The following is a 25,533-nucleotide window of genomic DNA, read 5'->3' as shown; positions in this document are numbered from 1 at the left end:
AGTTCCACGACCAGGACGAAAACCACACTGTTCCTCCTGAATCCGAGGTTCGACTATCCGGCGTAGCCTCCTCTCCAGTACACCTGAATAGACCTTACCGGGAAGGCTGAGGAGTGTGATCCCACGATAGTTAGAACACACCCTCCGGTTCCCCTTTTTAAAGAGAGGAACCACCACCCCGGTCTGCCAATCCAGAGGTACTGCCCCCGATGTCCACGCGATGCTGCAGAGTCTTGTCAACCAAGACAGCCCTACAGCATCCAGAGCCTTAAGGAACTCCGGGCGGATCTCATCCACCCCCGGGGCCTTGCCACCGAGGAGCTTTTTAACTACCTCAGCAACCTCAGCCCCAGAAATAGGAGAGCCCACCACAGATTCCCCAGGCACTGCTTCCTCATAGGAAGACGTGTTGGTGGGTTTGAGGAGGTCTTCGAAGTATTCCCTCCACCGATCCACAACTTCCGCAGTCGAGGTCAGCAGAACACCATCCGCACCATACACGGTGTTGGTAGTGCACTGCTTCCCCTTCCTGAGGCGGCGGATGGTGGTCCAGAATCGCTTCGAAGCCGTCCGGAAGTCGTTTTCCATGGCTTCCCCGAACTCCTCCCATGTCCGAGTTTTTGCCTCCGCGACCGCTTAAGCCGCACACCGCTTGGCCTGTCGGTACCTGTCCGCTGCCTCAGGAGTCCCATGAGCCAAAAGAACCCGATAGGACTCCTTCTTCAGCTTGACGGCATCCCTCACCGCCGGTGTCCACCAACGGGTTCTAGGATTACCGCCACGACAGGCACCAACTACCTTGCGGCCACAGCTCCAATCAGCCGCCTCGACAATAGAGGTGCGGAACATGGTCCACTCGGACTCAATGTCCAGCACCTCCCTCGTGACATGTTCAAAGTTCTTCCGGAGGTGGGAATTGAAACTCTCTCTGACAGGAGACTCTGCCAGACGTTCCCAGCAAACCCTCACAATGCGTTTGGGCCTGCCAGGTCTGTCCGGCATCCTCCCCCACCATCGCAGCCAACTCACCACCAGGTGGTGATCGGTAGAAAGCTCCGCCCCTCTCTTCACCCGAGTGTCCAAAACATGAGGCCGCAAATCCGATGACACAACTACAAAGTCGATCATAGAACTGCGGCCTAGGGTGTCCTGGTGCCAAGTGCACATATGGACACCCTTATGCTTGAACATGGTGTTCGTTATGGACAATCCGTGACGGGCACAAAAGTCCAATAACAAAACACCACTTGGGTTCAGATCCGGGCGGCCATTCTTCCCAATCACGCCTCTCCAGGTTTCACTGTCGTTGCCAATATGAGCGGTGAAGTCCCCAGTAGAACGAGGGAATCACCCGGGGGAGCACTCTCAAGTACTCCCTCGAGTGAATCCAAAAAGGGTGGGTACTCTGAGCTGCTGCTTGGCGCGTAAGCGCAAACAACAGTCAGGACCCGTCCCCCCCACCCGAAGGCGGAGGGAAGCTACCCTCTCGTCCACCGGGTTGAACTCCAACATGCAGGCTCTGAGCCGGGGGGCAACAAGAATTGCCACCCCAGCCCGTCGCCTCTCACTGCTGGCAACGCCAGAGTGGAAGAGAGTCCAGCCCCTCTCGAGAGAACTGGTTCCAGAGCCCTTGCTGTGCGTCGAGGTGAGTCCGACTATATCCAACCGGAACTTCTCTACCTCGCGCACTAGCTCAGGCTCCTTCCCCCCCAGCGAGGTGACGTTCCACGTCCCAAGAGCTAGCTTCTGTAGCCGAGGATCGGACCGCCAAGTGCCCTACCTTCGGCTACCGCCCAGCTCACATTGCACCCGACCTCTATGGCCCCTGCTATGGGTGGTGAGCCCATTGGAGGGGGGACCCACGTTGCCTCTTCGGGCTGTGCCCGGCCGGGCCCCATGGGGACAGGCCCGGCCACCAGGCGCTCGCCATCGTGCCCCAACTCCGGGCCTGGCTCCGGAGGGGGGCCCCGGTGACCCGCGTCCGGGCGAGGGAAATCTGAGTCTCGGTTCTTGCATTTCCATAGAAGTCTTCGAGCTGCTCTTTGTCTGATCCCTCACCTAGGACCTGTTTGTCTTGGGAGACCCTACCAGGGGGCATGGAAGCCCCCGGACAACATAGCTCCTAGGATCATTGGGACACGCAAACTCCTCTACCACGTTAAGGTGGCAGCTCAGAGAGGATTTTCCACTTCATTATTAAAATTAATGTTTTAGGTTTTATAGTACAATGTTGTAAAATGATCTGAATAAATATTCCCCCTTTTGTGTTAGCCGCTAAAGTTAGACAGTTAATTCTACCTATACTGTACATTACTTCATAAACATGAACAAGTTTCTGCAAATATTCTATTATATCATATGGGAAAACTGAAGAAAATACGCTTTGATACATTGTAAAGTAGGGATGTGGCGAATAGTATCAGACGATTTCCATAAAAATGTATGTGATTTCGATTGCCATTTAAGGATTTTCAATGCTGATCACAAACACTGATCCCCTCTGGCTGATACATATTTATTTTTAGTGCCACAGTTGAAAAGCTAGCATGTAATTATGTGTCTCCATACACAGTGTGGAGCTGCTAAACATGTTACACACCGAGAACAAGACAGGAGTAGTCATGCTAACTGCTAAACTAACCGCTAAGTGAGTCTTTCTTAAAGAGTGGGGTGGGCCCCAGTGCAATGGCAGTGTGTGGGGGATGTGACCTCGGGGAACATGATTTTTTTGCCATATCAAAACAATAAGAAGCAAATGTAGCACTTCGCTTTACTGTAATGATGATGGGAGATGAGGAAATACTGTATTGTGTCCTTTAATGTTATAATGTATTGTACAATGTTATGCAGAGGTATGGTTATAACAATTTTATAGACACATTTGACTATTTATAGTCATGGTGGAGAGTGAGGGGGTTTAAAATATTTTCTTCTTTTAAAGTGGTGTGAAAGAGAAAATATTAGAGAAGCACTGCGCTAAGCTAACTTAAAACAGCTCCAAGAAATAAGTGCTTTGTAAACTTGAAGAAGTGTAGACGGAACCATGTTGCTGCAGAAAGTAAGCAGCTATTAACAGGATATTAACAAGTAGATTGATAAGAGAGAGGATAATATAACAGCAACTGTTGGTGTGGAGGCACTGTCATAGTCAGTAGTACACGACATGTAAGAGGATGTTGGATCGATTCATAAATTGGTGATGTCGATACCAAGGGTAATATCCATATATGAGCAACACTGAAGTGATTAGATCAATATTTTTACAGCTGAGATAGGATCCAGCACCCCCCGCTACCCTGAAAGGGACAAGTGGTAGAAAATGGATGGATGGAATTTGTTGTTGTTGTTAATGTTGATGAACTCAAGTGTTCTCATTTTTGTAAGGTATTATAAGTGGCGGATGTGTGATGAATGTGCAGATGCTCCCCTCCTGGGAGGTGAGTCTCTTTTACATTAGGACTAAACACAGCTGACTTTGTGGTGCACCCCTTTTCATAAGGGTGACACGGTGTCAGGTATGATTCCGTGGTTATCCTCATATCCAACATCACAACTCTGCCATCCACTGGTCGCCTTCTGTGGCAGCATCACAAAAAAACTGACATGCAAATCGTTGTGGTGTGTGGCGTGGCATCATGCATGATGAAAGTATTTTTTTCAATTTTTGTCAGTTTCCAAACAGTGTGACCAAAAGAGTGTTTTGAGGTTGCACTGCATTCAACTGGTCACCCACTGCATCATGAATCATCCAATCTGTAATGTAACACATCGGCATGCTTCGGTATTAGACGTATAAGCTCGCGAGCTACGGCAAGAGATAAGCTAGTTGTTATGTCGCACCCCAATTGCGTTTTGACTTTGTAATGCACAACACAATGCGATAGGTCAACCTGAAAAGCAATACATTTATCCGTGCTAAAAGGAAATAAGGCCCCCCCACTTCCATCAAGGTCATTTTTCCTGTTTTATCGACATTTTTTGCTCTATGCAGCACTCATTTTTAGTTTCTCTTCTCACTCCATGCATAGAATCAACAGCGAGACAGCAGGATGCGGCAACCAAACTTGACAGTTGATATTGTTACGTGATTGGCTGTTTAGTGTGTCCCTCCCATTGCTCAGAGATCACTTACTGTTTTGTTAGGTTATCGGAGCTTGAGTTCCTGTGTTCATAGAACCAACCTTGCTTCACAACTTTCTGATTCTTCCGACCAAAAAATATTTACATAGTATATCAAACGTTTTATCAAACATATTTTTTATTGATATCGATTATGTGTCTATCGCCATATATATTGATATTGTTTTATTGCCCTAGCCCTATTAGTAAGGAGGCACCACTCTAATAAAGCCATCACTATTATTTTATTTATGTCAAGACTGGAGATGAGAAACCCTCTTCTACCTCCAGTCAACAAATGGAAGACATGAAGAAAAGTATATCAGAGATCTGGTAAGCACACACTATTGGTATTATTTGGTTTGATAGCCAACATACACAGTTTGTTAACTGATTTGATCAATATCTACCTGTTTCTTTGGTACTGCAGTGACAAGACACACAATTTGAAGGTCGAAGATGACTTTGTTGAGCCAAATTTTATTGGACGCATCCTCTCCATCTGTCAGAGAACAAATCGCGTTCCTAATTTCATCGAAATGGAGAGAAGTGGCCCTTCTCATGACCCTAGGTATTGCTCATCCTGAGTATAACGTCCCAATCTCTACATTAATGATGTCAAATGTTCCCTTCCTGTCAACGCAGATTTGTCTACAAGTTAGTGATCGGTGATCAACACTATTCTGCGTGTGAGGGGAAGAGTATTAAGGAAGCCAAGCAAAAGGTTGCTCGGTTGGCCTTATCTGAACTTCAAAAGGGTTTGGACAGTGAGGTATTGCTTTTTTACTGATATATATTTTTTAAATGATGTACTGCATACAAACCAACGTTAATACATTCTAGGTCGTGCTTCCATTTGTTAAAATTTTTTAAAATGTTCCACTTCATTATTAAAAGTAATGTTTTAGGTTTTATAGTACAATGTTGTAAAATGAACTGAATAAATATTCTCTCTGCCATCAACTGGTCGCCCTCTGTGGCAGCATCACAAAAAAACTGACATGCAAATCGTTGTGGTGTGTGGCGTGGCATCATGCATGATGAAAGTATTTTTTTCAATTTTTGTCAGTTTCCAAACAGTGGGACCAAAAGAGTGTTTTGAGGTTGCAAAGTAATCATCTGGTCATCCACTCCATCATGAATCACATCGGCATGCTTTGGTATTAGACGTATAAGCAAGTAATTTATTTATTTATTAGCCTTTATTTAACCAGGTAAAATCCCATTGAGATCAAATATCTCTTTTCCAAGGGAGACCTAGCCAAGAGGGCAGCAGCAAGGTTACATTAAAAACAGTAAACAAATACATAAAACATCACATTTACAACATTAAAACTTGCTCACATGACACATGTGCATACAGACAAGGTAGACTGCAATCCTTTCACAGAAGCTTTAAACTCATTCAACGTAACTAGGGTTTGAAGTTTAATGTTCGATTGTAGGTTATTCCAAGCCTTCGGTGCTGAAAACCTAAATGCTTTCTTGCCCAGTTCAGTTCTTACTTTGGGGACGACAAATTGCAGAACATTCATTGAACGAAGATTGTGACTTCCTTGTTTCTTTGTTAAAAGACAAGACAGATAAGATGGAGTGATACCCAGAATGGTTTTGTAGATAAAAACATACCAATGATTGAGGCGTCGAGCACATAAAGATGTCCAGTTAACCATTGAGTATAACACACAATGGTGAGTAAGGGGAGCGCAGTTGGTGATGAATCTCAGTGGCCCGTGGTACACACTATCCAGCTTGTGGAGACAAGCAGCAGTAGCATTCATGTACAACACATCTCCATAGTCAATAACAGGTAAAAAGGTTGTTTCCACCAATTTCTGTTTCACAGTAAAAGAAAAGCAAGACTTGTTTCTATAATAAAATCCCAGTAAAAGTTTCAGTTTTTTTTTACAACATACTGAATGTGCTCCTTAAAACTCAAGTGGTCATCAATTAAAAATCCTAAATATTTAAAAGCAGATACTAACATAATTTGTTGCCCATTTCTTGTTAAAATGTTCTCACACAGTGATGATCTTACAGTTTTTGATGTGGTAAAGAGCATACACTTTGTTTTCTCTGCATTTAAAACCAGTTGAAGATAGCAAAGTTGTTCTTGTACTCTGTCAAATGCATGTTGTAGATATTTAAAAGCCTCAGCAAGAGTGGGTGCTGTGCAGTATATGACAGTATCATCAGCATAGAAATGGAAAGTTGAGTTCGGAATATTCTGTCCAAGATTATTTATGTAAATAGTGAATAATAAGGGGCCCAACACAGAACCTTGAGGGACACCCTTTTTCACTTGCAGTACGTCCGAGGAGGAACCTTCTATCTGAACAGCCTGAGTTCTACTTGTGAGGTAATTTGCAAACCATCCAACTGCTTGCTGAGAAAAACCAATAGCTGAAAGACGTTTGATTAAAATGACATGATCAACAGTATCAAATGCCTTTGAAAAGTCAATAAAGAGGGACAGACAGCACTGCTTCTTGTCAAGAGCTTCAGTTACATCATTTATAAACTTCATAGCAGCAGTAACAGTACTGTGATTTCTACGAAAACCTGACTGAAATGGTGACAGAATAAAATTGGTGTCCAAAAAGTCTTTTATCTGTTCACTGATAAGGGATTCAAGCACTTTTGCCAGAACAGAGAGTTTAGAGATCGGTCTGTAATTATTTAGATTACTAGGGTCACCTCCTTTTAATAGGGGGATTACAAGGGCAGATTTCCAATCCAAAGGGATTTCATTTGAAATTAGAGTAAGGTTAAAAATGTGAGTCAGTGGTTCAGCTATAATTTCAGCTGCTAACTTTAAAAAGAGCGACTCCAACTTATCTGAGCCAGCTGGCTTTCTAGGTTTAAGTTGTTTTAGAGCCCTCGTGACCTCTGTTGTGGTAAAGGGCGTAAAGTTAAAAACCTGGGTATTTTCAACGGTTCTTTCCGGAGTTAGCGGAGCTTCAGTAGAGTTGTCAGAATTGTAGAGAAAACCAGAGGAAATAAAATTATTATTAAAATGACTACCCATTTCTCTTCTGTCACTTACTCTGACACCATCAACAAGTATACTAGGTGGGAGATTGACTGAATTACAGCAGCCGGACAAAGATTTGATGATTTTCCAAAACTTCTTTGGGTGTTTGAGATTTTCAGTTGTTGTGGAGAAATAAAATTCTGATTTGACTTTCCGAAGGAGAGAGGTAAATTGATTTCTTAATTGTCTAAAATTCAACCAATCTGCTTCTAACCCTGACTTGCGTGCCCTGGCCCAAGCAGCATTACGCTCATGCAATAAATCTGACAGGTCCGATGTAAACCACTGATTGTCACGTCCTTTAACCTTACATTTTCTAAAAGGGGCATGTTTGTTCACTATACTCAAGAAGTTTTCGTGAAAATATTTCCAAGCCAGTTCAACATTATCAAAAAGAGCAATTCTATCCCAATTAAAAAGATGCAAGTCATGTAAAAAAGCTTGCGTCTCAAATAATTTCATATTACGTTTTTCAACAAGACGAGGCTTGCTTTTAGGAATCCTTGTGTCTCGCACTACTGCAATCACACAATGATCACTCACATCATTAGGGAAAACACCAGATGCAACAAATTTAAAGGGCATATTTGTTAGAATTAAGTCAATGAGTGTAGCTTTTTGAGGGCATTTAGGATTAGGTCTTGTAGCTGAGTTAATTAATTGTGTTAAATTTAGAGATTCACACTGTGCTTTCAAAGAGTCAGACACAGATGTGAGCCAGTCCCAGTTCAAATCACCAACCATCACTATTTCATTGTATTTCAGTTGAGACAGAAGCTTCACAAGAGTAGATAGGGAATTACTAGGGGCAGATGGAGACCTATAACACCCCACTACCATTATGTGGTGATTTCTAGCTAATTCAATTTCAAGTGCTAACAGTTCAAGTTCTTTACTTACTGATTCAGAGAGCACTAATTTAACATCAAACCTCTGCTTAATATATATGGCCACTCCACCACCTTTTCTTTGTCGGTCAGTACGATAGACATTATAGCCATGAATGTAAATATCTTTATCAAGCACAGATTGTTTAAGCCAAGTTTCAGATAAGACTACAATATCAGCATTTGTTGAGTTTATCCAGATCTTTATCATATCCAGTTTAGGGAGTAAACTCCGAACATTGATATGAATAATCCCAAGACCAGATCTAGTTTTAAAATCCGCAGGTGTAAAACATTGTGTAGGTGTATCAGGGCCTGGATTAGTCTCAACATTTCCTGAGAGCAATAACAATAATATAACTAAACATTTGCGCTTAAAGTTATCATCTTTTGAGTCTGTCTTTAATCTGTGAAAGTAAGTGCTCATAATAGGAGAGGATGCAGTAATGTTGACGTGATCTCTCAAAACAAGGAAACAATAAGAATGAATGGACACTACCATAGTATGCAGCCATTTTGTTTTGTCCAAAGTCACAGAAATCTTCAACTGAGATAAGGCCGAGGTTATTTTGTAGCTGTCACTATGATGAAATGTCAAATTATCAAAGTTGTCATCTTGAAGTAGCATAGCTTGTGAGGGGGGATTAACAGACCCATTTGGGACACCAGTAAAACCACACAAAAGTATAAAACACAATATAATGATTTGTGACATAGTGAGAGGAGAAGTTCCACTTGTTTTACCACTTTTGAAGATGTTAGCAGACAGGGCTGAAGGCTGGCAACCAAGGCCGATGGGTGGAAGCCCGTAGACGAAACCAATGGCTGGAGGCAAACAGCAGGCCGATTGTGGAGGGCCAGCAGAAGGCAGGCCGATGTTGGAATATGGTTAGCAGCAGGCAGGCCGATGGTGGAAGGCTAGCAGCAAGCAGGCCGATGGTGGAGGCTAGCAGCAAGCAGGCCGATGTTGGAAGGTTAGCAGGCAGGCCGATGGTGGAATGGCTAGCAGCAAGCAGGCCGATGGTGGAAGGCTAGCAGCAAGCAGGCCGATGTTGGAAGGTTAGCCGGCAGGCCGATGGTGGAATGGCTAGCAGCAAGCAGGCCGATGGTGGAAGGCTAGCAGCAAGCAGGCCGATGTTGGAAGGTTAGCAGGCAGGCCGATGGTGGAATGGCTAGCAGCAAGCAGGCCGATGGTGGAAGGCTAGCAGCAAGCAGGCCGATGTTGGAAGGTTAGCAGGCAGGCCGATGGTGGAATGGCTAGCAGCAAGCAGGCCGATGGTGGAAGGCTATCAGCAGGCAGGCTGATGGTGGAAAGCTAGCAGCAGGCAGGCCGATGGTGGAAGGCTAGCAGCAGGCAGGCTGATGGTGGAAGGCTAGCAGCAGGCAGGCCGATGGTGGAAGGCTAGCAGCAGGCAGGCCGATAGGCTAGCAGTAGGCAGGCCGATGGTGGAAGGCTAGCAGCAGGCAGGCCGATGGTGGAAGGCTAGCAGCAGGCAGGCCGATGGTGGAAGGCTAGCAGCAGGCAGGCCGATGGTGGAAGGCTAGCTGCAGGCAGGCCGATAGGCTAGCAGTAAGCAGGCCGATGGTGGAAGGCTAGCAGCAGGCAGGCCGATGGTGGAAGGCTAGCAGCAGGCAGGCCGATGGTGGAAGGCTAGCAGCAGGCAGGCCGATGGTGGAAGGCTAGCAGCAGGTAGGCCGATGGTGGAAGGCTAGCAGTAGGCAGGCCGATGGTGGAAGGCTAGCAACAAGCAGGCCGATGTTGGAAGGTTAGCAGGCAGGCCGATGGTGGAATGGCTAGCAGCAAGCAGGCCGATGGTGAATGGCTAGCAGCAGGCAGGCCGATGATGGAAGGCTAGGAGCAAGCAGGCCGATGTTGGAAGGTTAGCAGGCAGGCCGATGGTGGAATGGCTAGCAGCAAGCAGGCCGATGGTGAATGGCTAGCAGCAGGCAGGCCGATGATGGAAGGCTAGGAGCAAGCAGGCCGATGTTGGAAGGTTAGCAGGCAGGCCGATGGTGGAATGGCTAGCAGCAAGCAGGCCGATGGTGAATGGCTAGCAGCAGGCAGGCCGATGGTGAAAGGCTAGCAGCAAGCAGGCCAATGTTGGAAGGTTCGCAGCAGGCAGGCCGATGGTGGAAGGCTAGCAGGCAGGCCGAGGGTGCTAGCTGTCTGCTACTGCTACCTGAACAGGTGGATTATAGGTAGGCCAAAGTCTATGGCAATCCAGTGACATTTGATGGGAAACTATCCACCAGAAATCCCACTCTGCAGAGAATTTGTTTATCTTGCAGAGTACCACTCATTCAGACTAAAAATAATTAAAATCTCATACATAAAAACACAAAAACTCAGACCTCAGGTAAGAACACACTGAACACAGAATAGACATGGCTGCCATCTTCGATTGTGGGCGCGGTCTCTGTAGTAAGCTACGGCAAGAGATAAGCTAGTTTTTATGTCGCACCCCAATTGCATTTGACTTTGTAATGCACAACACAATGTGATAGGGCACCTATGTACTGGCTGAAAAAACATGAACAATATTGTTATAGTACCTTTTAAAGTATTGGCCCACATTTCATGTTATGTTTGTACACAGCTGGCTCGATACTGTATGTAGTTCTAATATCACGCATGACAGTTGTCTCTTTAGTCCAGCTGGCCGAGGAAGTTTTTTCCGGTTTATTTTGGGTAAACACTCCATTTATGTCGAAATAGCATGGCTCCAAGTTCCGCATTTACAGTGTCAAAGTCACACCGACCTCACTCTCACTTCTCACACTTCTATAAGCAATAGTTCATCCTCCATATATTTAGCTTCAAAAAGAGAGCTGTGAATCTTCATTTGTCCAAAAATATTCACCTTTGTTGTCTGTTATCAAGTCTGCAATGATTAGAACAGTCGCGTTTGTTTCCGGAAGTAGGAATACCATTTGTTACCGGAAGTCGGAATAGTGCTCCTATGGAAACTGAAATAAATGCGCTAAGGAAATTAGTTTCGACAATGACTAAAATAACTAAAATACGGTAAATATTGTACATATTACATATTGTTATGAACGTGTCTTTTACTAAATTATATATATATATATATATACATTACGTTGATAGATTGTTTTGAAGTTGTTTTTGAGGGCTTTGAAGGCTACAACAGTGACTCCCATGAGCCACATTTTCCAAGCGTTTTCTATCATCTTTAAAGTCCTACAAAATAACAACACATATTTAGATATATAGATAGTACTTTATTGATTCCTTAAGGAGAGTTCCCTCAGGAAAAAATAAAATTAAAATTCCAGCAGCAGTTTACTGTATTTGTTCTTGTCCCTCATAATGATTGTGAACGATAGGCACAATTCCAAAAAAAGTGCAGTTCCCTTTTAAGATCATGGGAAAATAGGGCCCATTCAGTGTAATGTCAGATTCTCCTATTTCCGTAATTGGACATTTGATTTCCATTTGACACAGCACTGTGAGTAAAGTTTCTTTTGTGTGTGACAGGTTTCACCTTCTCGTGCCAATAATCCACCAACCAACCGGGATTCCTCAGCCAATAAGTAAGTCACTGACTGAGAAGTTCTTAAAATTGTTACATTGGATAATTTAAAACTTTGCTTTTTTCATTTTCAATGGAGGTCCCCTAATGTTCAGTTAAAGAGCCCATCTACAAACATCTCAAATCGCTTTGTTGATTCTTCTCCCAAAATTCAGGTGTGTTATTACCAATACGTTATTCTAAAATTATGTTATCTAAAAACACAATTGAATCTGATATGTCAAGTGTTCTTCATCTGATTACCTGAACTAGAATATAACTTGTATCTCCCTCCAAGGGTAAAAGTCCAGACTGCAAACCTAAAGTAAAGTAAGTCATCCTTTGAGATCAACTATGAATACAACTTTGCAAAATATTTGTTCTACTGCATTGGCATAGGTATTGGAAAAATATGTTTTTCTCATATTCAGGCTCTACAAATGAATACAAGCGGCTTCTCCCCAAGCGAGTCTGAGCTTGTCTTCCTGTCACCCACAAGATATTATTTGAACTATAAATGATAGTAGAACCATTTCGAAACGGTTTCCAGAGGCTCCTATAATAGATCATAGCATATCCAATCGTGTTTTATTTTTCCAAAATTGTAATAATCTACCTGCTAATTTATGTTAATAGCAAGTTACTTTCTGCTTTGACGTGTATACATCTACACCTCTGTTGGAGTGTATTAAGCACTTATTCTTATGTTTTTTTGGCTACTTTACATTAGTTTTGGGCAATACTACAATTATGGGTATCGATTCAATACAAATTAGTTACAGCGGCAGTATTGGTCATACCAATGTTCATTCTTAAAAAAAAAAAAAAAAGATCACAACTGTAATTTAATATTTATATTATTTATTTTCCTTTTTATTACATACACAATTTGTAATAAAGCCCATTTTGCAAAATAACTCAAAGAAAAACTGCCGTTGGCTCCTTTTTCCTAGGTTTGTAAACAATAACAAAAATGACCAAAAAACTATTTTGTGATAATGAAATACTATTATTATTATTATTATTATACTATATACTGTACATATATAGTATGTATAAAGTCGTGGTCAAAGTTTACATACACTTGTGAAGGACATAATGTCATGGCTTTCTTGAGTTTCCAATAATTTCTACAACTGTTATTTTTTTGTGATAGAGTGATTGGAGCACATACTTGTTGGTCACAAAAAACATTCATGAAGTTTGGTTCTTTTATGAATTTATTATGGGTCTACTGAAAATGTGACCAGATCTGCTGGGTCAAAAGTATACAAACATATTCTTGCATAACAATGTTTTAACCTTATTTATTAATTAATAAAATGTAATATTGAGCCTGCTAATCATTCTGTAATTGAGGACTCGACCGGAACATGTTATAAAATTATTTACACAATATTTCCGCCGGCCAGAAAAATCCACCCCCATATTCCTAAAATGATGTACTAGCATTTCTTTAGGTGCAAATATCACAGAATAAGATTACAAAACATCTCTGACAAAGCATGATCCTATTGTAAGACATTTTTATTTTGTTAATGTCAGGGTTTCCCCTAAATTGCCAAAATGCCTGTGTTGGTGGGGGCGCGGTCAATATGACATCATCCCATGATTTGCTATGATGCATGTATTATTTAAAAAGGCAAAAAAAAATTAAATATACATTTAAAACAAATCTGTTATCGGTATAATATTAACATATATATTTGTCTTACATAATATCATTTTGTTCTATTTTTAAATTGTTGCTGCTTATTGTACAATGTACATTAAGATTTACAAGGTACTTTTTTTTTTTTTTAGAGATTTCTCCAATTCTTTTAGTCACTTTTTCTATAATAAAAACGATTGGCAACAAATCTAGCATCTATTTTTGGTGTTATTGACGACTGTACTCGTGTTTAGAGACTCTGTTTAGATTCTGTCGCTCCATGTCCGTGACGAAAAGCGAGCTGCAGAGAGCCTGACGTCACACTTGCTTTGCGTTGCTTGGAGCCTTTTTCTCACTAAAAACCTCGAGTGTCATCTTAAATTGTGAAGATTGCTGTCCGCAGGTATATCTCGAATATATTTAAGTACATCCACAGCACGGACACGCTGCCTCCGCTCAAGACAACCCCGTACGTAAGGCTGGTGTTAATGTGTATGTTAGTGTGTTTTGGTGGTCATTTTTCCAATGGTCTGTGAACACACCGTGTCGGCGGAGAATAAACAAGTCTTGTGTGTCTAGGAGTGAAACACAGAGACAGACGTGTGTGCACGGAGGAAATACTTGTTGGAATTGGGCCCGTTGTTATCATAAAATTAGCAATAAAAGCTGAAAAGAAAGTCAGACTTTGTTTTCTTCTGGATGCTACAATACATTATATGACTTTATTTTGTTAGGTATGGCGGCAAATATGAAGCCCTACATTAAGCAGAAACTCTGAATGTAGTCAAACCGGATGTATAGCGTAGAACTTTTATTTTGAAGCCGGAAAAGTGTGTGATTATTTTAAGAAAGTGTCTTGACATGTTTTGATGTTGGATCGACTGTTTGCAGTATAAAAAAAGTCTCCTTTTGACATCCTGCTGATCGTCTTTCATTTCTGTTGAGCTTTTATGTCATCTTACTCACTAAAGCAGTCACAGTAACAATCGAAATGTTATGTTATCACTAAACCTTAAACGTAACGAAAGTGAAGCACCACCCACCTCGAGAACGACGCACGCAGCAGGCGTTTGCTGCAGGGTTGTTACCTCTTATCACGGCGAAAAATAATCCTTTCTTGTCGGGAGAACAATTTGCCATGGCTTTGAACCTAATATTTTTCCATAAGTTAGACTTTCCGTTGTTAATTTCTGCTCGCTTGTGGCTCAACAGTAGCAAGTGAACTGCAGCCAAGTTCCCCCGCTACGGCACGTAAATATTCGCATTAATCGACTGCTAAAGGAATTTGTACCGTTATTTAAATTTATAGTTAATGCGTTATCGCGTTAACTTTGACAGCCCTAATAAATATATATATATATGTGTATATATATATATATATATATATATATATATATATATATATATATATATATATATATATATATATATATATATATATATATATATATATATGTCTTAATTAGATTAACCAAAAAATAGTGCTCGATACCGTGGTAGAGTGCAATATATGTATGTGTGGGAAAAAATCACAAGACTACTTCATCTCTACAGGCCTGTTCAAATCTCCTGATGATTGAGGGAACCCCTCATGAAACAGGCCTGTAGAGATGAAGTAGTCTTGTGATTTTTTCCCACACATACATATATATATATATATATATATATATATATATATATATATACATACACACACAAAATCTACCATATATCTGGGTAAACACGACTTTTTTTTTACACATTTCTTTTTACTTTTAGAATTGCAGCAAATTTTCCAGATAGGTGCCAACAAAAGGTAAATACATGGACATATCAAGTAAAATGTAATCATTTGCAGTTGTTTGGGAAGTAGTTGCATCTGTGCGTCATCTTCATTCCATAACTGTATTCTTTAAGGACGCGAAGAGCGCAGCTGTCAAAGGGGACCATACCTCGAGGTATGTAAAGAAAAAATATTTTTGAAAAGATAAAATACATTTTGCGCCGACGACTTGTCCTATTCTCTGAAACAGGTTCAAGGAGGACTTTGATGTGATAGAACACCTTGACAATGGAAGTTTTGGACATGTTTTAAAGGCTAAACACAAGTTGGAGGGAAAGTACTATGCTGTAAAAGCCGTGTCTTATATAGAGTAAGTCAAGTTAAGTTTGCTATTGCAGTCGTCTTTTTAATTGTTGCCATTCGAGCAATATGGCAGGACTTCTTCAATTAATCAATATTCTTTTTGGTCAGTAACTGTCTGCGTGAGGTGTTGGCTCTATCAGACTTTCAACACGACAACGTTGTGAGATACTACACATGTTGGTTGGAAGACGGTGCTTACCAGTCTTCCAGTGCAGGTCGCTCTTCCTGGTGAGTTCCATTCAAGCATCCGTAAGGACTGTGCGCTGCAGAAAATTTTAACAACAGAGTTGCAGTCCCTTCTGTAGGTCTCCACCGAAGAAGACCCTTTATATTCAGATGGAGTTGTGTGAAACCGAAACTCTCCGTATCTGGATAGACGATAAGAATGAAAAGAACGTGGAGCGTTCACAAAGAAGACAGGACAGCCTTGCCATTGCAAAGCAAATAGTGAGTGGCGTCGAGTACATTCATTCCAAAATGTTTTTTCACAGAGATCTGAAGGTGAGTTTTTATATAGCACAGCTGTCACAGAAGGAAGGCACTTTTCGGTTCTTATTTGTCTTTTCTTTAATGGTAAGCCTGCCAACATCCTGTTTGGGCCAGGAGAAGTCATTAAGATTGGGGATTTTGGCCTAGTTGCTGACAATGAGAGAAAAGAGAGAAGCGGAAACCCGGGAACCCCGAGTTATATGGCGCCTGAGCAGGTGAGTTTCCGGTATATCTTTGATTTGTTTTTTCTCCTTTTGCCTCTTCATCAAATTTCACATACCTTACATTTTAATAAGCAGTGATTCCCAACCACTGTAAGAGATCATCAAGGTGTACCGTAAGTGATTCATCTTACTTCACTGCACAGAAAATTATGAGTAATTTACTACTACAAATAACGTGTCTTTGTTCAGCTACAGTATCTATTCCAGCGACATATAGATATGGAGGTCAAATTGTCTTTATTAACCTAGCTTTTTTTGACACTGAATTTATGTAATTGAATTTTTTGCTTTGACAATTTTACTGCATAAAAAAATGGGTATGAGTAAAATGCTTGTGTTTAATATTGAGTTTAGTAAAACACAGTGTTTTAAAATTCAATTTATAAAAATTCAGTGTACAAAAATTCCATGCAAAAAACTCATTATTATTATTCGTTGCTTCAAAACTCAAGACCCACTTCTGGTCACTTATGACCAGTTTGCAATGAGGGGTCAAGTTTGCAGTCACGTGACATGGATCTTCTGAAGGCAAAGAGGCAGTTAATGCAACACCACAGCCATACTTGCCAACCCTCCCGTATTTTCCGGGAGACTCTTGAAATTCAGCGCCTCTCCCGAAAACCTCCCGGGACAAATTTTCTCCCGAAAATCTCCCGAAATTCTGGCGGAGCTGGAGGCCACACCCCCTTCAGGTTTATTGTTAGGCAGTTTCATTAACGTCCTCCCAGCGCGACAACAACACACAACAACAACAGTTACGTTTTCGTCTACCGTAAAGCAGTTCGTCTGCCGTAAACTGCAATGTTGTGACACTCTTAAACAGGACAATACTGCCATCTACTGTACATGCATTTGTGACAATAACATCTAGGGCTTTTACAGAGTGCAGTGCATAACTGCGCACACAACAAGGAGACGAAGCAGAATGCATCATCAGAGAGGGTGTTCAGCATGGTTAGAAAAATAGTGACAGAGAATAGAACAAGGATGGACAATTCAACCCTTAACTCAACAATGAGAAGATGAGTGTTATATGTGTAAATAAATGAACACTGAAATTCAAGTATTTCTTTTATTTATCTATATCATATATATATATATATATATATATATATATATATATATATATATATATATATATATATATATATATATATATACAGGTAAAAGCCAGTAAATTAGAATATTTTGAAAAACTTGATTTATTTCAGTAATTGCATTCAAAAGGTGTAACTTGTACATTATATTTATTCATTGCACACAGACTGATGCATTCAAATGTTTATTTCATTTAATTTTGATGATTTGAAGTGGCAACAAATGAAAATCCAAAATTCCGTGTGTCACAAAATTAGAATATTGTGTAAGGCTAATACAAAAAAGGGATTTTTAGAAATGTTGGCCAACTGAAAAGTATGAAAATGAAAAATATGAGCATGTACAATACTCAATACTTGGTTGGAGCTCCTTTTGCCTCAATTACTGCGTTAATGCGGCGTGGCATGGAGTCGATGAGTTTCTGGCACTGCTCAGGTGTTATGAGAGCCCAGGTTGCTCTGATAGTGGCCTTCAACTCTTCTGCGTTTTTGGGTCTGGCATTCTGCATCTTCCTTTTCACAATACCCCACAGATTTTCTATGGGGCTAAGGTCAGGGGAGTTGGCGGGCCAATTTAGAACAGAAATACCATGGTCCGTAAACCAGGCACGGGTAGATTTTGCGCTGTGTGCAGGCGCCAAGTCCTGTTGGAACTTGAAATCTCCATCTCCATAGAGCAGGTCAGCAGCAGGAAGCATGAAGTGCTCTAAAACTTGCTGGTAGACGGCTGCGTTGACCCTGGATCTCAGGAAACAGAGTGGACCGACACCAGCAGATGACATGGCACCCCAAACCATCACTGATGGTGGAAACTTTACACTAGACTTCAGGCAACGTGGATCCTGTGCCTCTCCTGTCTTCCTCCAGACTCTGGGACCTCGATTTCCAAAGGAAATGCAAAATTTGCATGGTTGGGTGATGGTTTGGGGTGCCATGTCATCTGCTGGTGTCGGTCCACTCTGTTTCCTGAGATCCAGGGTCAACGCAGCCGTCTACCAGCAAGTTTTAGAGCACTTCATGCTTCCTGCTGCTGACCTGCTCTATGGAGATGGAGATTTCAAGTTCCAACAGGACTTGGCGCCTGCACACAGCGCAAAATCTACCCGTGCCTGGTTTACGGACCATGGTATTTCTGTTTTAAATTGGCCCGCCAACTCCCCTGACCTTAGCCCCATAGAAAATCTGTGGGGTATTGTGAAAAGGAAGATGCAGAATACCAGACCCAAAAACGCAGAAGAGTTGAAGGCCACTATCAGAGCAACCTGGGCTCTCATAACACCTGAGCAGTGCCAGAAACTCATCGACTCCATGCCACGCCGCATTAACGCAGTAATTGAGGCAAAAGGAGCTCCAACCAAGTATTGAGTATTGTACATGCTCATATTTTTCATTTTCATACTTTTCAGTTGGCCAACATTTCTAAAAATCCCTTTTTTGTATTAGCCTTAAGTAATATTCTAATTTTGTGACACACGGAATTTTGGATTTTCATTTGTTGCCACTTCAAATCATCAAAATTAAATGAAATAAACATTTGGATGCATCAGTCTGTGTGCAATGAATAAATATAATGTACAAGTTACACCTTTTGAATGCAATTACTGAAATAAATCAAGTTTTTCAAAATATTCTAATTTACTGGCTTTTACCTGTATATATATATCCATCCATCCATTTTCTACCGCTTATTCCCTTCGGGAATATATATATATATATATATATATATATATATATATATATATATATATATATATATATATATATATATATATATATAGCGAGAATTCACTGAATGTCAAGTATTTCTTATATATATTTATATATAATACAATAAATATGTATACATAGCTAGAATTCACTGAAAGTCAAGTATTTCTTATATATATATATATATATATATATATATATATATATATATATATATATGTATGTGTGGGGAAAAAAAATCACAAGACTATTTCATCTCTACAGGCCTGTTTCATGAGGGGGGGTACCCTCAATCGTCAGGAGATTTTAATGGGAGCATTCGCATACCATGGTTTATATAGGGCACAGAGTGGGTGGGTACAGGCTGGCCTAGGGGCGTGGTGATTGGCTCATGTGTTACCTAGGAGGTGTTTCCGTCTATGGCGGCATGTAGTTACAATTTCGCTGCGCTTGTTGAGGGATGACAGGTCTGGACGGTAAATAATAAACAGTTTCTCTTTCAAGCATAGGTTGCATCTTTTATTACCACTATTGTAAGGTGTGCTGGATGCAAGAATTTGCCATGTTATTGAATATTCAACATTATTGTCTTTGAGGTCCCAAATGTGTTTGCTGAGTTCTGTGGTATTTCGCAGGTTTTTGTTCCTGAAAGAAGCCTTGTGGTTGTTCCATCTGGTTTTGAATTCACCCTCGGTTAATCCTACATATGTGTCGGATGTGTTAATGTCCTTGCGTATTACCTTAGATTGGTAGACAACTGATGTTTGTAAGCATCCCCCGTTGAGGGGGCAATCAGGTTTCTTTCGACAGTTACATGCTTTGTTGGTTTTGGAGTCGTTCTGACTGGGGGTCGACGGCTCATTTGCAATTGTTTTGTTGTGGTTTGAGATGATTTGTCGTATATTGTTCATGCAGCTGTAGCTCAATTTGATGTTGTTCTTGTTGAATACTTTTCTTAGGTTGTTGTCTTTGGGAAAGTGTTTGTCAATCAGATTGAGGAATTTGTGTCCAATGTTCGTTGAGACGTTTTTGCTGTATGGGGGGTTGTACCAGATGATGCCGTTTCGTTTTCTGTTCTTTTTTGGCTGGTTTCCTGGCGTGGGTTCATAGGTGAGGGTGAAATTGTATCCGCTTTCATCAAGGGCTTTTTGGTACGGGGGGGTTGCTTGGTCAAATATATATATATATATATATATATATATATATATATATATATATATATATATATATATGGATGTATATATATATATATGAAATACTTGACTTGGTGAATTCTAGCTGTAAATATACTCCTCCCCTCTTAACCACGCCCCCAATCACGCCCCCCGCACCACCCCCGTGGCACAATAACTACATACCCTAGTAATTAATTACATTTATTAAAGAGTAATTCCGTTAGTAATTAAATTACTTTTTGGTAAAGTAACGATTAACTAGAAAAGTTAAGTCATTTTGAGAACACAGCCTGTCACACAGCATCATGAAGCAGTTGGCAGGTTGGTATTCCTGGCTAAAATCTTTGCGTGTATATCCTGCATTAATGTTTACCTATAAAAACACCATCAATTATTTTCATGTTGCTGCTGACATTTAAACATGTCCTCTTAAACCAGGGCACTTTATTTCACATGTTGTTCTTTTTGTGTGTTTGTTAGCTAAAAAAGTCAGCATAGCTAAATGTTTTTTTAAAGAAGATTGGAGATTATTAATTGATTTTTCTTATCTTATTTCCAAGGCTTTTTCTTGGTTCTTATCTCAAAACACTTCTTAAATTTGGGTCCTATTATGAACAACCTACGTTTCTTACCTATTGGTGCCTGTTTTTGTGTGTTTGGGATCCCCATCAGTCCTGAACATTTAAAATCAAGGCATGGTGGGGAATGTTTCCATGTATGGGTTAGTGCAGGGGTGCTCACACTTTTTCTGCAGGCGAGCTACTTTTCAATTGATCAAGTCGTGGGGATCTACCTCATTCATATATATAATTTAATTTACTTATTTATGAAATATATGTTTTTGTTAACAAGTTAAAGGTGTTTAATGATAATGCAAGCATGTTTAACACATATAGTTAATATTGTTAATAAATTAAAGGTGTTTAATGATAATACAAGTATGTTTAATACATATAGTTAATATTGTTAACAAGTTAAAGGTGTTTAATGATAATACAAGCATGTTTAACACATAGTTAATATTGTTAACAAGTTAAAGGTGTTTAAAGATAATACAAGCATGTTTTAACACATATAGATTCCTTTCTTTCATGAAGACAAGAATACAGTATAAGTTGGTGTATTACCTGATTCTGATGACTTGCACTGATTGGAATCAGACAGTGATGCTGATAACGTCCGCATTTTCGAATGGAGGAGAAAAAAAGTCTTCCTTTCTGTCCAATACCACATGAAAGTGGTTGGTTTTTGGCATCTTATTTGTCCAGCTTCTGTACTCCTTTGTATACACTTTACAAGAAATACATTGTCGGCAAACTCCGTAGCTTGCTAGCTTGTGCACGCCAGCTTTCTGAGACTCTTATTTTGTTAGCGCAACTGTGCAACTGTGCAGTCGGTCTTTGGAGTTTTGACGACAGGTACGGCGCCAGAGTCTGTTGAAATAAAGTGTTTCTCGCCTTCCAGTCGGTAATTTTAATGAGCTGGCAGCAGCCAGCGTCATCTCAGAAGACACTCGGGTGCCGTGAATGTCAATCAAGTGACGAAAGTGACGTCTGAGTGAAGATTTATGGCCGCTCATTTTTAGGACTATTTTTTAATGCCTGGCTGGTGATCGACTGACACACCCTCCGCGATCGACCGGTAGCTCGCGATCGACGTAATGAGCACCCCTGGGTTAGTGTATGGGCCAAACTATATTGGTGCCAGCACAATTTAGGGATGTTCTTTGTGTTTACTTCAGCGTTATAGTAGGCCTTATGATGGGATTGTGTTTATATGTATGAGTGCACATGTGTACATTTAGTGTTAATAATGAAATTGTGATATTTGAGACATTTCATATTGCTCCTACATTTTTTCTGTGCTTCAAAAAATTTTCTGTGCTGCTACTTTTTTCCATTTAGTAGCACCAGTGCTACAAGTGAAACAGCCCTGCTCAGCAGAGTTGGTGACGACCGCTAATGCATTATACCATACCGACCAATGGCTTCTTTCTTTATGGCAGAAATACAAGAACATCTACGACCAGAAAGTGGACATATTTGCTTTGGGTCTCATTTTTTTCGAGCTCTTCTGGCAAATCCATACCATGAATGAAAGGGGAAGGGTGAGTGTTGAAGTTTCAAGTACTGCACTGTTTTGCCATCCTAAAATATGACCTGACAAGGGAACCATGTGTGGGTCGCTACAAATGTTGCTGGATGATATATTGTGCCACTACGATGTAGATAAACGATATTATTGTCAGCATTAGTTTGAGACCAAATTACCATAAGCACTAATGCACAGGTGTCAAACTCAAGACCCGAGGAATCTTTTAGGTGGCCCACTATGTAATTTTAAGTGGTCTGCCATTTAAGTTGTTGTAGCCAGCCACATCATTTATGTGGCCTTCAGAAGACTGGAAGAAATAAAGCAATTTCTGGCTATTTTGAAAGAAACAGGTACTAAATGTATATGTTCAACACCATTATATTGTTATCTGAACACGAAACAAGATGTTCCAAGCATTTTTTTTTTTGTTCATAAAAAATACATTTTCTTTTCACCTCGATTTACAATTTCAAAGCAAGTTATCAATCAGTCTGTTGGTACACAATCTAATCTAAAACCGCTGCCTATGAAAAGTGTGTAGCAAAGCTAGTATACGTTCATATTCATATACATTCACTATTACAAACGGCCTTCTGAGGGCAGCCATAATTGCGATGTGGCGCTCAATAAAAAAATTAGTTTGACACCCCTGCACTTATGTAATCAGAAGATGTATGAATCAAGTAACCCTTTCACATGCAACACATTTTTATTTCTCATTCGTAGTTTTTTTCATTGGAACTAGAAGATCAATAAACTGTTACCGTATTTTTCGGAGTATAAGTCGCACCGGAGTATAAGTCGCACCTGCCGAAAATGCATAATAAAGAAGGAAAAAAACATATATAAGTCGCACTGGAGCCCGGCCAAACTATGAAAAAAACTGCGACTTATAGTCCGAAAAATACGGTAATATTCAAAATGAGTAAACAAATACTAAAAAAAAAATAGACTCTAAATCTCTGTTAACAAAAATTGCACTCAACAAATATTGAAAATCTTGCATGTGCTGTTTTTCCCTCATTTGAGAAAAATGGGCCAGGTTTTTAATTAAATTTTTTGACATCACTTTCCAACAAATTCTGCATGTTGTCTTGTTCTTCCGCATTGTTGGGCTCATCTTTCTAATTTGGTTTGAAGCTGAAATTTGACCAGCCCCAGGTCTACCATGTGCTAAAATGAAGCAATTTCATCCAGAGGTTTATAAACAATGACAACCCCCAAAGAGACATGTGAATGTTTCCATAGCAGCAGTTTTAACAGAACTGGAGCACATGTCTTGATTAAAGTTGAACATGTAACTTTTTAACTCTGTTACACTTCATGATGTAACTCATCCAATCACCTTTCAGAAAGGCGTCTTGTTTTAGTCGTGATCCTGCTGTGTCGAAGAATGAGAAAAATGAGAAAGAAAAACTAAAAGTGACAGGTGTACTTTTCAGAAAGAAATCTACATCATATTGCAATATACTGCAAATGATTTAAACAAAACACTACGCTCATTATCATTATAAAAATGCATGTGTACAAATTAGGGCCCTGCCTCTAGCAAGGAAGCTGTTACTCTCTGCAGTTCAGTAAACAAGCACCTTATGGGAGGGCATAACATAGTCAGTGCCCACACAGGAAAGTACCTTTGCATGTGAATATTGGGTTTTGGTTGTGGTCATGGAATACCAACAATACTTGCAAGATGAGAGCTTAATTGGACATGTTCTAACTTCTCTCTGCCATTTCCTGGGTACCAGCTTTGGGATGATATCAGAAATAAGAGACTTCCTGCAGAGTTTACACGTCATTTCCCTGCAGAGGTACAGTACGGCAACAATTTTCCATTTTACTTACTACAAGTACATCACTATCATGAATGACAGAGAAACTTTTATAACTGGATTTACAGTATGAACTACTTTTTTTTTCAGGACCAAATGATTAAGGCGATGCTTAATTTGAAACCAGAAGACCGGCCTGAAGCAAGTCAACTCAAGGCCGACCTTGAGGCGTGTGCTCGTGTACTAATGCTTAATGTTAACGACAGAAACACTGTCTAACACACATTTTAATCGTCATGAATGATGAGGCGAAATGGTGCGCAGTGGGTTCCAATCTCGGCTCAGACGTCTCAGTGTGGATTTAACAGGTTCTTCCAGAGCTTGGGTAGCTTTCTTTTCACATCATATGCATCTTAGGTTCTTTGGTGACTCTAAATTATCCATAAGTGTGAATATGATTGCTTGTTTATGTGTCGTGTGATCAGGCTAAATTTGCAAACACGAATGAGGAATTATTTTCTCAGGTGATTTGGCTGTCTCTGTCACGCCAAATTTCTTCCCCCTACAAACCCCCCCCCCCCCATTTACTTCCGGGGTCATTTTCTCTTACGTCATTTCCTTTTACTTACGTCATTTCCTCTTACGTCATTGACAGCGATCGAAGAACACTTCAGCTTTGACTGCCCGTCGCTGGAAGGATACTTTTTTTTTTTTTTTTTTAAATGTTTTTTATAATATAGCGTTAAAAAAACAAAACGTCTGTATTAATCGGACAAATTAACTTGAGTTAAAGTACAGACATTTAACAGTATTATATATTAATTAATATTTTTTGCACGTTACCACGAAGACAGAAGTTCCCAGCAGCGGCCCTAACACTCCGCCTGAAATTTTCCCTAACACTCCGCCTGGAATTTTTCGAAGCCTGCTGGTGTTTGTCATAAGTCCCCTGGGAAAGATAAAGACAAATGTCATTCAGTGACACCACCATTTTCAGGAGATTTGGATTCTATCGATCGCTGTCAATGACGTAAGAGGAAATTACGTAAGTAAGAGGAAATGACGTATAAGGAAATGACCCCGGAAGTAAATGGGGGGGAAGGTTTTTGTAGGGGGAAGAAATTTGGCTTGACATCTCCATACGTTTCACATTGCCGTGATGACAGCCATGCTAATGTTGGAACCCATTTCCTCGGCGTATCAGCATATTGAGAACGAAATAGGCACTGACACTACCCATATCCACGTAGGTTTTATTTGTCGAAAATATATTTTGCCCTTTCAGTTGCATGACACATCAACATACAGGCTAACAGGGGCAATATATGCCCGTTAACCTGTATGTCGATGTGTCATTGACTGGGCTAGCATGCTAAGCTTTCGTTGCATGAACATACTAGCTTTGATAGAAAAGATCATAGACTGTATTGGACAATATAGTTTACATACGAAATGGCCATTTCCATTTAATACAAGTAATAAGAAAACGAAAAGGCCTTACTTACCTATCAAGGAGGAAATGAGCAAGTTTGGCATCAGTCTTCAATCGTCTTCATCTTTCAAAGGCATTCCCGATATAAATCCTCGTTTTGTTCCTGGCTTTGTCATGAATGAGTTGAGAATCGT

At 40.5% G+C, this 25,533-nt stretch overlaps 2 protein-coding genes across 3 annotated transcripts in view; both read left to right on the top strand.

The window, feature by feature from the left end:
* slc36a1 (solute carrier family 36 member 1) overlaps positions 1-25,533 on the top strand; it is a 532,187-nt gene that overhangs the window by 159,040 nt on the left and 347,614 nt on the right. The gene's annotated exons all lie outside the window — the stretch shown is intronic.
* LOC140679464 (interferon-induced, double-stranded RNA-activated protein kinase-like) lies at positions 1,971-24,427 on the top strand. 2 transcript variants are annotated; one of them, XM_072914878.1, is made up of 15 exons: positions 1,971-4,452; positions 4,550-4,690; positions 4,765-4,891; positions 11,540-11,595; positions 11,674-11,749; positions 11,872-11,903; positions 14,983-15,019; positions 15,121-15,161; positions 15,237-15,356; positions 15,458-15,577; positions 15,643-15,850; positions 15,928-16,053; positions 22,047-22,148; positions 23,884-23,946; positions 24,058-24,427. In XM_072914878.1, the coding sequence occupies exons 1-15, from the start codon at positions 4,418-4,420 to the stop codon at positions 24,184-24,186; spliced, it is 1,413 nt and encodes a 470-aa protein (XP_072770979.1). In that variant the 5' UTR covers positions 1,971-4,417; the 3' UTR covers positions 24,187-24,427. The 2 variants fall into 2 exon arrangements, with proteins under 2 accessions (XP_072770979.1, XP_072770980.1); XM_072914879.1 differs by lacking the exons at positions 11,674-11,749; positions 11,872-11,903 and having other exon boundaries at positions 1,972-4,452.

This window comes from Nerophis lumbriciformis, linkage group LG16 (genome assembly GCF_033978685.3).
Source record: "Nerophis lumbriciformis linkage group LG16, RoL_Nlum_v2.1, whole genome shotgun sequence".
NCBI classification, from domain to species: domain Eukaryota; kingdom Metazoa; phylum Chordata; class Actinopteri; order Syngnathiformes; family Syngnathidae; genus Nerophis; species Nerophis lumbriciformis.
The sequence above is the reverse complement of the archived record's forward strand: the minus strand, read 5'-3'. Positions and strand labels throughout refer to the sequence as shown.

Coding starts and splice junctions, on each gene's coding strand:
- LOC140679464 (XM_072914878.1), top strand. CDS start 4,418: ATGGAAGACATGAAGAAAAGTATATCAGAGATCTG. Junction 15,020..15,120: donor CAGATAGGTGCCAACAAAAG/GTAAATACATGG, acceptor GTATTCTTTAAG/GACGCGAAGAGCGCAGCTGT. Junction 15,851..15,927: donor TTTTTCACAGAGATCTGAAG/GTGAGTTTTTAT, acceptor TTTAATGGTAAG/CCTGCCAACATCCTGTTTGG.